Consider the following 16,106-nt stretch of genomic DNA (forward strand, 5'->3'; position numbering starts at 1 on the left):
TAAGTAGGTCGATCTAGTTTGGTACTGTTTGTTTTGTAAGCTGTGTAACATTCACACTAATTTCACAGGCTGGTGTGTGTGTGTGTGTGTATCTCCAAGGTTCCATGTTGGCAACTTAGCCTTGCCGCCTGATACCCTTTTAAAGTGGAGAGGTTGGGGATTGAATCTGGGGGTTTCTGCATGAAAGCCAGTACCATTGAACAAGTGCACCATAATCACCTGACTATTATTAAAATGCTTTTACTGCATATGTTTCATAAACACAGGCTTCCCTTGCTCCCACTGTCCCGTGAATCCATTTTGATGTAGTAGTGGTTTGTGTGTTGAGCTAGGACTGTAGTGACCCAGGTTCAAGTCTCCATTCAACCATAAGCCTCACTGGTGGTTTGGGATAGCGGGGGTGGGAGGCGCTTTTTCTCAGCCTAACCCACATCATGCAGTTGTTATGAGAACTGTGCCTGTCACTTTGAGCTCCTTGGAGGAAGGGCAGGATAGAACTATGGAATCTAAAGCAGCAATGAAATGGGGAGAGGGCAGTGATGGTTGTTGATGATGGTTCCACCTTCACTGAGTCAGAGGCGTATCTAGGACCCCTTGTGCCCTTTGCAAGGAGCTGTTGCAGCTCCCCTGCTCCAAATCACTTTGACACACGTCTTGTGCTGCTGTGTGAGAAGGATGGGAAGCTCCTCCCCCCCCCCGCACATTTGATCTTGCTACGACAGTGGCATCACCTCGCCACATACATACGGTATATGCCATGCACCTCATCGTCTGAAAGGTGATTTTTGAGGCTCACACTGGACCTGTGCCCCCAGCAGAGGCCAGTTTTGCCAGCCCCTGGGTACGCCTCTGCATGGAATTACCACCACCTGACAGCTTCATATCATCACCTCCCAGAGCTGGTTCTGTCATTGCTGATAAGTCTTTGGATAAATCCTGGCGCTCTTAAAAGCTACTATCTGGGAAATGTAGGTCCATTATCTCAGGCACCAGGGATACCCTTCAAAGGCAGAGCAAATCTGCAGCATGTCCAGTAACCTGATGTTATTAGAGACATCTTATAGATCCTGCTGCCCATAGTCCAAGTGTGAAATTACACATCCTGGCCGTGGTGGCATCAAAGGCCTGACAAATGAGGGGCTGCTCTGCCTTTCTCCTTCTAACTTTTCCTCCTGATGCTTTCTATTTTCTCCTCTGTGACCTTTTTGCTGCTTTCCGCACATTTTCTTGCTCAATGATGTCAGTTGCTCTTCCAGAAACAGGGGTCGGGTCCCTCCTAATGCAGTGCAGGGTGAGGGGAAAGGGAAGACTCGGGCCTTAAATAAGAATTGCATCTCCCCATGTCCTGAGGGGGAGTAGCTCTTTCTACCTTGGTATATCCTACTTCACTTTACACTTTTGCCAATCTACACTGACACCCCGGTGTGTCCTGTTAAAAACACACTCTGCTTCATGCTGGAATGAGAATTAAATCTTTAGGCTGCAGCCTTTCCAGATACCAAATGCCCCAGGTGTCCAAATAACCTCCAAGTGCTATTCCTATCTAATGCATCTCTGGGCCAAGGCAGGCCAGCAGGGTTAATACTTAAAAAGGGAAAGGGGAAAAGAGCCCTGGGACTATCTTGGCATCTTAAATCAAGGTACTATGTTGAATGAGTTTAACCAATTCATTTCGCTATGTTGGCAATATAAGTTGGGTTTTGGAACAGTAGGCAAATTCTACATTAGGGCAAGTTTGGGCTAGAATACTGAATGATTAAAAAATAAAGGAATGAAAAACAGCCCAGGAAGATTTTGTCTTGCAAAAATAGCATTTGCTTCAGCCTATAGCAAGTCAGTCACTTCCCCATGTCACCACAGATTGAATTCAGCATTGAGTCTTCATGTCATGGCAGACATACAGCAACCAGCACTGGCATTTCCCACTGGAAGGGGGTTAATGAACCAAAGAGGGTATTAAAAGAAGGAAGGAAGGAAAAGAAAAATCATAGCTCATCCAGTAATTAATACCTGGGCTTTTCAGTGTTGGTGGGAATGACAACTCAAAGCCTCTGTAATGTTGTATACTGGACTTAACCATCCATGGATCCTTTACCTTTACAATAAATAGTCTTTCCTTGGAGTTCAGGCCATTTGTCTTCAAGTTTGGTTCTTGTTGAAGGTGTATAGTAGAGGTTGATAGATATCAAGCTTTTCCTGAGCCCTTAGATGCCTCTCCTACTGGTAACACTGCTCTAAAGGGGTCGGGTTATAGCCAACTAAGAACAGACTCATTGAAATTAATGGACCTATGTTAGTCATGCCCATAATTTTGGGGGTTTTTTCTGCTCTAAGTAGGAGTAACATTGGATGTGATGGGTTGCGGAAGGCTCTGTTTTGGTTGGGATGGGCAAACAGTGTTTTGTCTCCGCATGAGCTCGTTAACTGTTCAATTCCTTATTGTCCCCTCACCAACAAATTGCAGCTACAGAGGTGACACAGGAAACAGTGGAGTCCCTGATGCAGAAGTTCAAGGAGAGTTTCCGAACCAATACACCAATCGAGATAGGCCATCTGCAGCCAGCACTTCGCAGCTCTTCAGTTGGGAGGCGAAAACGCAGAAACCGGCCCAGAGGTAATTTCACAACTTTTGGAATATTGAATCATTTCCCCACTCTCATCCTTCCTCTGCCTCATTTCTTAAGTGCTATCCTTCTTTTTGCTCATTCAAACTCAGGGGGGCTCGGGCATGCTTTTTTTGGCAATGATGCTGTTTCTGGTATGTACCTGTACAACAGGCTGCATAAGGAAATCCTCATGCAACTTTCCTCTGACACTTCCATAATCATCATGGGTTAGGGAAATGGAGCTTGTTTACACTGATACATCCAGGATACAGTCCTGCACCTCTTGTGCTGCACTAATGTGCTTTGGGATTTGGTGCTCCAAGTATCTGGGTTATTTGTCAGAGGCAATTGAGAATCTTCCAGGGGTGAACATAAGAAGAGTTCTTCTTTACTTACCTATTTTAAATACCCTCTTTCTCACTGTGGCCTACCAGATGCCTCTGGAAAGCCTGGGAGTAGGATATGTGCACTACATCTGTCTCCTGCTGTTGTTCCCCAGAAACGGATAATTAGAAGTGTGTTGTCTCTGATCATGTAAGGTTGCATGCAACCAATCATTATGACTCATATCCTCCGATAGCCTTCTTGACATTTCCTAGCACCCTTTTAAAGTCATATGTATTGGTGCCTATTAGAGGCATGTGAAAAAATCATTAGCATTTGTTCTCATGGTTTCTGTGGCTTGGTAGCTTCCTAATTCTACCTAACTTGTAATGTTTCACACACAGTTATGAAAACACTTGCTGCAGCAACTGTTCTCAACTTCTTTCAAACCTTCTTTACCCCTAAGAGTATCAGTTGCATTGCTTTACCTTCTCTATGTTACAGCCATTTCAAACATATGCACTTGCATTGGTTAGCAGGTGAAAATCATATTATTCTCGACATCAGCCATCTGAAGACCCCAGCCTGGGGCTTCCCATACTGTTATTTCCCCTGGTCAGTGATGCCATGACTCAGATGCTGTCCAGTTAAGCAACAGACATTTATTGACTTAACATGACTTGACTCTTGAAAGTAAAGCCATCATCAAAATGTCACTGGAAAGCCAACTTAATCCAAGTTTTTAAGATTTTCTGCTAGTAATGTATACTATCCCTGCGTCCTCATAGCTTCCACTTCCCCGCGGGCCAGATAAGGCTTGAGGGACTCATTTATCTGGCCCGCGGTGACCCCCGCCACCCACTGCCAATGCCTGCTCTTACCGGCACTGCACTGTGCGGCTGCCCACTTCCAGGTTGGAGGAGCACCAGAAATAGCTTGTGTGCATGTGCAAGTGTTATTTCCTGTGCACATCCGGGTCGGAGGAGGCCCGTGCACATGCACACAAGCTATTTCTGGTGCTCCTCTGACCCGGAAGTGCGCCGGAAATAGTGTGTGCGCACGCGCTCCCCCACCCTCTGGCCCGCTGCGCGATCGGCGCTGGAGACACCAGCCTGAGGCGCGGTAAGTTTGCTGACCCCTGATCTAAATGCAGAGCACCAAACATTCCCCACTGTGGTTTATCACACAGGGGTGCCTTTGGGGTGCATCGTCTTCCTTTCTATAGGAACCCACACAAAAGAGGGGAGTGGCTTTCCATTGTCAAGCTGACTGCATACCTAACCCCTGTGGGCTTAGGATAGAATTGTGGGTGGGTGTCTTACCTTGACAGAGTTTCATTACTCATAAATGGAATTGGGAATATGGCATTGGGCAAAGTGAAAGCACTTGTGAAATGATCGCTTCTTTCAGCTGGCTTAAGGTAGCAAAAAAAAGCTCCCAAAATGTTCCATCCTGTTTGTGGGAGGCAAAATTCTGGGGAGCATTTCAACAAATGTTCTTCATTGGTGAGCAGAAATTCTCCCATCCGCTTCCTGAGGGCTGGGATCAACATGACCAGTTTTGGGGAGACAGTTTATTTGTTCTCTCCCCATTTTCCTCCTGTGCAGCAGGAAATAGATTGTTTTCTATTGTTATTGGAAAACGATGATGATAATGATGATCTGCTTATTTAGGTAATTTACTGATGCCTGCTAAATGCCTTCGAGGATCATACTCTTACTAAGCTGAACTAGTTAAAACAACTAAGAACAGGGGGCTAGGCAGTAGTTCTCCGTTCAAATGGAGAACTACTTAGCCCTTAACCCACATGACCTTAGAATTTGGATTTTTGTGCAGGATGCCAACCAAGACAGAGCATCCATCATTGCCGCCTGTTACTTTCCTTGGTACCCGCAAATTCTGACCAATCACTCAAGGCCCCATTTCCTTGAGACTCTGACCTTCCCACAACAAAGGAGACCCTTTGCAGAACTAAGATTTCAACAGATGCCCTAGGCATATTTAGAGGGGAGATATCAGGAAATTCACCATATGGGTTGCAAATGTAAATGGATGCAATCAGATAGAGGACACCACACACTATCATGCTGATTTGCCCCCTATATACAATGCCCAGAGGAAAAATTATATTGCCAATTCTTAATTGGCTTCCAGGTCAATCCACACAGGAAGTGACAGTTGAACTCCTAGCAGACAAACATCTATATATTACACACCAGGGAGCCAAGTTTGCACTGGCAGCCAAGAAGCTCCATTCTAGCTATGTGAATGTACTCCAATATTAAGTTTTAATGTTGTAAAATTATTTTTATGTTGCAAACCCGCTACAGGTTACGTTGTGTGATTTTAGATGGAAGTTTCCTTTTATTCTCTGTCGTCCATTGTAAAGTCCTTTGGCGCTATACAATAAAATTGGCGCTATACAATAAAATTGATTGACTATTGACTATTTAGGTAATTTATGTACCATTTCATATTTCAAAGGAAGTCTGTAAGGTGTTTACAACATCCTAAAGACACTACAAATAAAATTCAAAAAAGGAAGGGGGGGAAACACAGGTAAAAATATACACATTTTAGAGCAGCAAAGATAATAATCAGTGACTGCCCCAAATAAAAAGCAATGACAAACCTAGACAGCCTCTTAAAAAGCAGAGACATCACCTTGCCAACAAAGCCCCGTATAGTTAAAGCTATGGTTTTCCCAGTAGTGATGTATGGAAGTGAGAGCTGGACCACAAGGAAGGCTGGTTGCCGAAAAATTGATGCTTTTGAATTATGGTGCTGGAGGAGACTCTTGAGAGTCCCATGGACTGCAGAAAGATCAAACCTATCCATTCTTAAGGAAATCAGCCCTGAGTGCTCACAGGAAGGACAGATCCTGAAGCTGAGACTTCAATACTTTGGCTACCTCATGAAAAGAGAAGACTCCCTGGAAAAGACCCTGATGTTGGGAAAGATGGAGGGCACAAGTAGAAGGGGATGACAGAGGACAAGATGGTGGGACAGTGTTCTCAAAGCTACCAGCATGAGTTTGACCAAACTGCGGGAGGCAGTGGAAGACAGGAGTGCCTGGCGTGCTCTGGTCCAGGGGGTCACGAAGAGTCGGACACGACTAAATGACTAAACAACAACAAGCCCCAAATAAATGTGATAGAAAATATTTAGGAAAATGTTCTCCTTGTTTGGGAAGCATAAGAAACAGAAAATTATCTGGGGTAATGGTGGGGGGAACACCCATTCTCCTCCAATAATGATCCAGGAAGGACCTTTTTTTCCTAAAAAATATTCTCAGCATGTGCTTGCTTGAGCAGGACTTAGATTTTCCAGACAATGATTGGAGGCTGGAGGGGAGAAAATCCTTTTCTGGTTCTTTCTGTCTTTTCTGTTTGATTCTCTCTTCTCCCTTATTTATTTCTGAGCTGTGTGAAAGAGAGAGAAAAAGAGAGAGAGAGAACTCTCTGTATGCTTCTCCTGTACTACAGGCCTGAAAAGCATTCCTTTTATTACTGTTATTATGAGGATGATAGTTTGGGACATAAATAATTCACTTGGTGGAGAGAAAACGTCGCTTTTTCTTAGCTGCTTTAAATGATGTAATTTCTCTTGTTGTTTCTAAGTATCCAGAGAGATATTGCTGAGGTCATTAATTGGGATGGGACTTCTCTAAGCCTAACAACATTTGCCACCTTATCTTCACCCTGCATGCAAATCAGGATGATAGGGAGTGGTTATATTGTCTTATAACCAACCACTCCCGTAAACAAATCAGAACAAATGCTCAGTAAATACTAGATATAGTATAACCACTACATAAGCTTTGTCTAAGCAAATCAGGGTGAATGCTGAACAAGCAGGTCATGTGGAGGAGCCCTAACTCTTCCCTTTTGTGCTATTTCTCTTATCTAAATTGCCTTGTGATCAGCTAGCATTATCTTGGTTCTTTCCCAGGGTTAGGGTAACCTGTACTCTGGGTCTCATGATTGTTATTGGGGGTGGGGAGTTGATTTTATTTTCCTGGTGTGCTGTGACACAAATCTAGGAGGAATGCACACTCATTTTGTGTTGATTGTACAGTCAATGTGGACTAGGAATGAAACAGTTTTTCACATGGACTTTTTGCTTTCTTCATAGGATCTTTCCATTTGTTTGTTTTTAAAATGCATTTTGGGTTGCATCCAATGCCCTACTCAGAGTAGACCTGTTGAAATTAATGGACATGACGAACATAGATCCATTCATTTTAATGGGTCTCCTCTAGGACTTAGTTGGGTAAAACTCGTTATATCCCAATCTTTCACCAAGGAAGAGTTCCAACTGGTGTTTATGTTTCCCCCTTTTTCTCTTCTTTTGTCCACACAAACCCTCTGAGGTCAGTTAGGCCCAGACAGTGTGCCTGGTCCAAAGACACGCAGCAAAAATTTGAACGAGGGTCTCTTCAGTCCCCATCTGGTCCTTCAACTTCACGCTTGTAATAAATAGACCGCCTGCTTGCCACAGGGAAACTCAGCTCCTTTTAAGGTGCTTTTTTTGCTGATAGCCGCAATAAATCTCTTTAGTCCTTAAGGTGCCACAAGGTGCCCTTTTGCGTTTTCTGTCAAGCTGGGCGTTTTAAAACCACCTTATTCTCTTTTAAACCTTTTGGCCTTGTATTCTCAAATTCTTCTTCACTGCAGCTGTTTTCCCCTTCAGCTCTTTCCCTCTCCCATTTGGAATGTTCTCTTTTTCACGGCTCATGGTTAATTGCCCCTTTGGTGTGCTAGTGATTGGAACTCTATTGAACATTAAGGTTAAATGATGATATCACAACTTAGTATGTTTGCATTTTACATCCAATTGCAAACACAAACCCTTCGCCTCATTAATCCTTCACAATCTTTTTTATTTTTATTTTTTACTCTTCCTAAATGAAATCGTCGGTTTGGGATGCATTTATTTTCTCCCTAACAGCCTCATGACAGTTACGCCAGTGGAGTTCACATCCAGCGTTGGTTCCTGGGTAGAGACTAGTACCGGCCTTTGATGGATGTGCATGTGTGCAATTATTTTTACGGTTCCGTTTAATTAATGCCGAACCTCCTCACAAGCTTATATTAGGAATGGCTTCCATTGTACGTATCAACGGGTGGAGGAAGGTTATAGGATGTAAACAGCTCAAAGCAGGACAGATTGTGAAAAGAACTCCACAAAGACACACAACAAATAAGCAGCACTCCCTTAACTGTGTTTTAAACATTGTCTATTTCTTGATTTCATTACATCTGATGTCAAGCTGTTTCTAACAGCAATGGGTAAAGTTTATTCCCCTCATCTGAAGAATAAAGGTAAAGGTACCCCTGCCCGTGCGGGCCAGTCTTGACAGACTCTAGGGTTGTGCGCCCATCTCACTCAAGAGGCCGGGGGCCAGCGCTGTCCAGAGACACTTCCGGGTCACGTGGCCAGCGTGACATCGCTGCTCTGGCGAGCCAGAGCCGCACACGGAAACGCCGTTTACCTTCCCGCTAGTAAGCGGTCCCTATTTATCTACTTGCACCTGGGGGTGCTTTCGAACTGCTAGGTTGGCAGGCGCTGGGACCGAGCAGTGGGAGCGCACCCCACCGCGGGGATTCGAACCGCCGACCTTTCGATCGGCAAGCCCTAGGCGCTGAGGCTTTTACCCACAGCGCCACCCGGGTCCCTCATCTGAAGAATACCTAAATGTAAAATAGAGAAGATGAAAGAAAAGGGAAATTCCTTGCTATTTTACAAAGCTGTTAGACTTCTTTGTTTTTATGTATTTTTTCTCTCTACTCCAAATAAATAACTAAATAAATGCAAATCACCAAACACTCCCCTCCTTAAAAAAACAGCGTATAAAGCACCTAATAAATGTTGCAAAGAGGCAGGTAAGAATGGCTAGGAATGGTCCAAGGGTTCTTTTTTGAGAGATGCCTGCAAACAGCCAAGTTGCAGATTATTGCTGCATGTCCCTGCAAGACAGAGGCCTGAGCTAAAACAGTCACATCTCACCAAATAAATCCTGTGTGGTGTTAGCAAACCTATTCTCTGTGTCAGGCTTCCTTAAATTCGGCCCTCCATATATTTTAAGACTACAGTCATACCTCGGGTTACAGCTGCTTCAGGTTGCGTTTTTTCGGGTTGCGGACCACCAAACCCAGAAGTACCAGAACGGGTTACTTCTGGGTTTCGGCAGTTGCACATGCACAGAAGCACTAAATCACGCTTTGCACATGTGCAGAAGCACCGAATCACAACCTGTGCGTGCGCAGACATGGGTTGTGAACGCTGCGGGTTGCAAACATGCATCCCGTATGGATCACATTCGCAACCCAAGTGTTCACCGTACAATTCCCATCATCCCTGACCACTGGTCCTGCTAGCTAGGCCAGAAACATCTGGAGGGCCGAGTTTGAGGAAGCCTGCCTGTGTAATGATCCTTATGCAATCAAGGTAGCACCACACATGAACAAGAAAGGAAGTAACATCAAGCCTGAGAGCATCCCCGTGTTTGCAGAACCACCAAACCACAACGCTGGAGTCGGCTTTGGGTTCTATCAGTGAAAAAGGCAGGGTTTAAATAAAGATATAATCATAATCATAATAGCTTTTAGAAGCAAGAAATTCTAAAGTGGAGAACACCTTAAAACAGCCAGGTGAGTATCCCCATGGCCACATAATGCTGCCTTGTTGGTAAAGAAGGGATGTAGTTTTATGAAAGGGACATGGCTGCTGGAAGCCTTTAACAGGGCAATACTCTGTGCTGTAACATTTTGTTTCCGTTCCTGATTGCCAATAAATAATTATTTTATGAATTATCTATTTATTGGTATTTTGATGCTGTATTTTGATCTTGGTTGCCAAAAAGCTGTTGTTCTTTAGTGGTAAAGGCAATGGGACCCCCTGACCATTGGGTTCAGTCGTAACCGACTCTGGGGTTACGGCACTCATCTCGCTTTATTGGCCAAGGGAGCCGGCGTACAGCTTCCGGGTCATGTGGCCAGCATGACTAAGCCGCTTCTGGCAAACCAGAGCAGTTCACGGAAACACCGTTTACCTTCCCACTGGAGCGGTACCTATTTATCTACTTGCACTTTGACGTGCTTTCGAACTGCTAGGTTGGCAGGAGCTGGGACCAAAGAACGGGAGCTCACCCCGTTGCGGGGATTTGAACCACCGACCTTCTGATCAGCAAGTCTGGTTTAACTCACAGCGCCACCCACATCTCTTTAGTGGTTGGATTCTGTCAAATGCTCATAAGTATTCTGAAGCAGTACATTTCTGTAACGTATGTCAGAACTTCTTTAAAAAGAACAAGTGGAACCTGCAACAAAACGTTGCAGTGCGAAGATTTTTGTAATCTGTCCTATAACCAGAGGATTGAGTTTTGTCCTCATTTGGTTGGTGTGTGGGTGTGTGTGTAATTGCTTGGATTTTTAGTAAAGTTCCAGATAGTTTGATTCCTTTTTCTCTTCTATCTTCTAGTGTGGCTTCACCAACCCATTATCTCTCAAGGTGACAATTGACTTGTTTGTAAAGAATGATTAATTGATTGATTATATTAAGGTTACCAGACATCCCCGTTTCCTGGGGACAGTCCCCAGATTTACAAATCAGTCCCCATACAAAATCCATTGAAGCTGAATAGTGTCCCCGGATTCATTGAAAAAAATCTGGTAACCTTAGATCATATTTCTATGCCGCTTTTCATTCAATTAAATCCCACAGTGATTTACTAACAATAAATAAGGATATCATGATAGGACATAATATAAGTGACCTTACAATGCTACTTTACCTTTCCACACTGGACATAGAAAAGCAGAATATCAGGTGGAAAGGATATTTTCTGTGTGGATGGATTTATTTTCCATAAGGGTAAATAATCCAGTCATGTGATCCTCATACTTGTGGTCTGATGTTATACAGCTGAGACACAGGTTGACCACGTGATAATAATGATGATGATGATGATGCCAAAGCTGCTCCATGCCTGAGCTTGCTTCCTACAGTATTTAGTGCGAACCCCAAGATACATGAAAAAAATGATTTAAAAAGAGGATTTGGTGCCCTCTTTTGGATCAAAATTTTAAAGTGGCCAAAACCACTTGTCCAGAATCAGAGGTAGTAAAATGCTGAAAATATATCCTGAAAAGCAGGACCAATATTTTGCATATATAAACATAGAGCCATATCAGTGCATACATTTAGCACATGTCACTACCATGCCTTTCAGTTTCAGAGAGTTGCAGCAAGCATTCACAAAAAAAGGACTCCTGTGACATCTTAAAACCACAAAGCTATTACTCTCTTGGGTGCCACAAGACTGTCTTTAATGTGTGCATGTAAAACAAATTTGTGTGTCCTTGAGGGCTCGCCAGAGGTCTAGATACTCCGAATAAAGAAAAACAAAGCACCTTAGGATTTCAACAGGAGTCCGTTTATGAGCCATGAAAAAGTACCACAGCACCCACACATAGTTGTGCAGGTTCAGGCAGTAGTGTTTATTCTCTGCTAGCTTTGCTTTAAACAGCCACAAACAGCCGGGGGAGGGGGGGGAATAGTATGTAAAGGGAAATCCTACTTTAAAAGCAGCTGGCAGAGTTTAGCCCCAGAAGTATAAAGCTGTTAGGTGGATAAGAGCTGGCGCTGAAATATGGTGTTTATCTTGACTGCCAAAGGTAAATAAAAAGGTTAAATGAGCTCCTTTCCCGTTTAAAATAAATAAGTGATTAATAGCTCATTCTGCCAACGGGAATAATTTACTACGGTCGGGGCTGTGCTTAATGTGTTTCTCAGGCCTCTGCCGTGCCGTAATTCACCAAAAGCTCCCATTTTGGAGAGCGGCTGTGAGGGTTGGGTGAGGGGTGCAGAGAGTGCTCCACTATCAGAGGCTATAAGCCTTTGAATGCAAGTTGGGATCGCAAGTGGGGAGAGTGCTGTTGCACTCAGGTCTTGCTTGCTGGCTTGCCATAGGGATAATCCCCCTGGAATAATAAAGGAGCGCTTGCCAATCTCATGCAGATTTATAGTCTCTTTTGTCCTTCTTTGGCAATGCTGAGTCGCCACCTTACCTGAAACTAATCTTCCCCTGCCACAAAAGAACACACCATGTTGCAATGGCTCTCCTGGACAAGCTCTCAGTCTGCAGAGGCTGGGCCACTAATTAGGAAGCCCTTTGATTGACTCCTGTTGCTGTAGTGAACTGAACTCAATAGAAGGGTCATGGCCAGAATATGCAAACTGCTTCAACTGGGAAGTCTTGCAAGTGAAGGTAGAGCTATAGGGATGCAAATGCTGTGATCAGCGTAATTGAGCAGTGATGGGCGTGCCACATGGCCTCACACAGCACTGTACAAAGGAACAAAGGAAGCAGCCTTATAATGAAAGAAACAACTGGTCTATCTAAACCAGCACTGCTTGCGTGGCGAGTTCCCGCCCCCCACCAAGATAAATAAACACACGAGACACCATAGTTAAGGTTAATTGGGCGAATTAGGCCACAACTTTATTGAATTCAGGAATGAGAGGCATTGGCTTAGGCATTGGTCCTATCGACTATCCGGCTCCAGCCCATTTGCTGGAGACACGGGGAAGGGTTAACACTAATCGGGGGAGTCTCCCGCCGAGGCACGTCGACTAGGAGCTCCCCCGGGTCACCGCTCTGGGGCGTGCCTTTGGCCCTCACCTCCATAGGCTTCGGACAGGGCCACGCCCCCGGAGTCCTTTAACGGACCACCCTTCGTTCATTGGGGGGAGGTGATGGCGTTCCTCCCCCCCCACATCCTCTTAACCCCATCTTACCAATGCCTACTGCCAATGCCGAAGAGTTGTGACGAGTTGCTACGAGGTAGGCGAAAAACCAAAAGGCTGTAAATGGCCAATTGGGAAAAATTCCTACCATGCCCCTTGCGGCGACAGACCGAAGTCCATAGCAAAGTCAGACCTACCTAAAGCCCAACTAAAGGGAGGGAGGGTGGGAAAACGTGGGGGCTAGCCGGAGAAGAGAGGGCGAGCCCCCTCCGCTCCGGCCCTAAATAGGGCAAGCCACGCCCCCCCAGCCAGCCGATTGGCTGGCTGGGAGGCGTGGACGGTCGGGATTCCCTTGTTCTCGCGGGGGCTGAACCCAGCCCCCGCTCACGTGGTGAGGGCGTGATGCCCGCAACCCCACCTCCTGGGGCAGGCCCGGAAGTGGCTTTACTGTAATAGGCAGTGGCTCTCCAGGGTTTTGCATTGTTGGAGGTTGCACACCAGGGGGGGTCTTGCCCACAGAGACAAGTGTCGCAGGGTGCGAGGGCACCAAGTTTTGGAGGGCACCAGGGAGGAGGCGGAAGCTGGACGCGGTACCTCCTGGCATCAGCTCGCTGCCCTTGCCTGCCTCTGCCATGCCTTGCTGAAGCAGTGCCACGCCTGGAACCTCTGCCTGCCGTGGCCACCACGGCATGGGTGCCAGGGGAGAGGCGGAGGCTGGGCACAGCGCCTCCCGGCAACAGCTCACCACCCTTGCCCACCTCACTGAAGCAGCGCCAAGCCCGGAGCCTCCGCCTCTTCCTCGCCGGAGGAGCTGCCCTCCAGCTGCTGCCCGCCTCCTCCAGCCCTGCAAAGCTGCCAGCAGCACTGTAAAAAGGTTGGCAACTCTGGGAAATGGGGGGGGGGGGCGGAGGGATCTTTGCACCACGGTGCCGGATATTCTTAAGACGGCCCTGCTGCACACTAGCAATCAGACGTAGGGAGAGTGCTGTTTCACTCATGTCCTGCTTCTTGGCTTCCCATGGGCAAATGAGGTTGAATCCCGAAAGACAGAAGTGCAGTGGTATCTCAGGTTACATACGCTTCAGGTTACAGACTCTGCTAACCTAGAAATAGTACCTCGGGTTAAGAACTTTGCTTCAGGATGAGAACAGAAATCATGCTCCAGTGGCGTGGCAGTGGCAGCGGCAGCAGCAGCAGGAGGAGGCCCCATTAGCTAAAGTGGTGCCTCAAGTTAAGAACAGTTTCAGGTTAAGAACGGACCTCCGGAACGAATTAAGTATGTAACCAGAGGTACCACTGTACTATTTCTGGGGGACAGGGACTTCCTGGTCCTGAGTGGGGTAACTGTGCCCCTGAAGTACCAAGTGTGCAGCCTGGGAGTCATTTTGGACTCACTGTTGTCCATGGAGGCACAGGTCAATCTTGTGTCCAGGGCAGCTATCTACGAGCTCCACCTGGTATGCTGCCTGAGACCCTACTTGCCTGTGCACTTTCTTGCCAGAGTGTGCATGTTCTTGTTATCTCCCACTTGGACTACTGCAATGCGCTCTACATGGGGCTACCTTTGAAGGTGACCCGGAAACTGCAACTAATCCAGAATGTGGCAGCTAGACTGATGACCGGGAGTGGCTGCTGGGACCCTATAGCACCAGTCCTACAGGATCTTCACTGGCTCCCAGTACATTTCTGAGCCCAATTCAAAGTGTTGGTACTGACCTTTAAAGCCCTAAATGGCCTTGGCTCAGTGTACTTGAAGGAGTGTCTCCACCCCCATCATTCAGCTCAGACACTAAGGTCCACTTCCAAGGGTCTTCTGGCAGTTCCCTCACTGTGAGAAGTGAAGTTACAAGGAACTAGGCAGAGGGTCTTCTCAGTAGTGGCACCCTCCCTGTAGAACGCCCTCCCATCATATGTCAAGGATATAAAGAACTACACAATTTTTAGAAGACACCTGAAGGCAGCCCTGTTCAGGGAAGTTTTTAAACGTTTGACATTTTATTATGTTTTTATATTCTGTTGGAAGCTGCCCAGAGTGGCTGGGGAAACCCAGCCAGGTGGGTGGAATAATAATAATAATAATAATAATAATAATAATAATAATAATAATAATAAATTTTATTTTATAAGTTTGGCCACTGTGTTGACAGGATGCTAGACTAGATGGGCTAGTGACCTAATTCGGTAGTGGGGCTGTGTGCCTCTCTCTAGCAAGCAAATATTTGTGCTCTTTGCTGACTTTTCAAAAAGAAAAATAGCAGGAGTCATAGTGGTGGTGGCTTTCCATCTATACCCCTCTCCTCTTAGGTTTACCTCCGTTCAGTGTTTTCTTGCTCTGCATAGAAATTGTCATAGACTGGTTGAACGCCGAGGAATGGTGGGAGTAATCAGTTGGGGAACCACCAGGGGAAGAAGTGTCAGGGCCCAGAGAGTGCTAGTGGGATGACGCTGAGTGGTCAGAGGGAGAAGACGGGGAGGAGAAGGTGTTGGAAGCTGAAGGGGTAACAGGGCTTAGTGAGCTGGGAGAGTCTGTGGCAGAGAGAAGTCAAGAATCAGAGGCAGAAGCTGGTGAGTGAAAGAAGGGAGGCCAGGAAGCAGAGTTGGTGAAGTCTGGTGGTGAAGAATCATTCATTTCATTCATTCAGCCGTTATTGGCATAGTTTAGACAATAAAATCATAAAAGAGGGGAGGAAACAACATTGGTAATCCAGACATATTAAACACATAAAGCGTATAAAAAGACTCAATAAGCCACCATTAAGTAAAATTAAGTAATATTAGATTGGTTGGCTTCAGAAAAACTCGGTCTATTAAAGACATACTGGTCCACTCTGACCTTACATTTGCATGTTCTCCCACTAGTTCTTGCTTGATGGGTCATCATAAATGTAGCAGATGTGTATCTTGCCAGTTTGTGTTACAGACAAAAGAGATCTACGATGCTCAGTCTAACTTTATAATTCACTATCCGCCACTTCAGTACCTGCCAGACCAAATATGTGGTGTACTTAATTAGATGCCCTTGCAATTTAATTTACATTGGATCTGCTACGCAGGCTGTCAGTGTCCGCATTGGGAAACATCAAGCCCACATTAGGAATCAAGTCATGAAGGCACCTCTAGTTGAGCACTTTGTAGAACACCATCATGCAGATACAGATCTACTCTACACAGTCTTATAGGTTAATCAGAAAAAAAGTTGGGATGAGGAGAGATTATGTCAAATTACTGTACCAACAAGAAACCAGACTGATCTATCTGTTTAAATCTCTGCACCCTGGGGGTCTAAATACTGAATTAGATTTTAATTGTTTTGTTTAAGTTTTCTGTCAAGATGGCTACTGTTGGTATGTTCTTTGCTATATTTCAGATAATGTACCTTTAAATTTCCTGTAAATCTATGTGATTCATTGCACCTGTTGAGAGCCT

The 16,106-nt window shown here is 45.5% G+C and overlaps 1 protein-coding gene across 3 annotated transcripts in view; it reads left to right on the plus strand.

The window, feature by feature from the left end:
- Positions 1 to 16,106, plus strand: part of ASTN2 (astrotactin 2) — a 682,965-nt gene that overhangs the window by 275,090 nt on the left and 391,769 nt on the right. For all 3 annotated transcript variants that reach the window (XM_028714606.2, XM_077922442.1, XM_077922443.1), the window contains exon 4: positions 2,465 to 2,614. In XM_028714606.2, coding sequence (XP_028570439.2) covers positions 2,465 to 2,614 — 150 coding nt within the window. The remainder of the gene's footprint in view (positions 1 to 2,464; positions 2,615 to 16,106) is intronic.

The sequence above is a fragment of the Podarcis muralis genome, chromosome Z (genome assembly GCF_964188315.1).
Source record: "Podarcis muralis chromosome Z, rPodMur119.hap1.1, whole genome shotgun sequence".
Classification (NCBI taxonomy): domain Eukaryota; kingdom Metazoa; phylum Chordata; class Lepidosauria; order Squamata; family Lacertidae; genus Podarcis; species Podarcis muralis.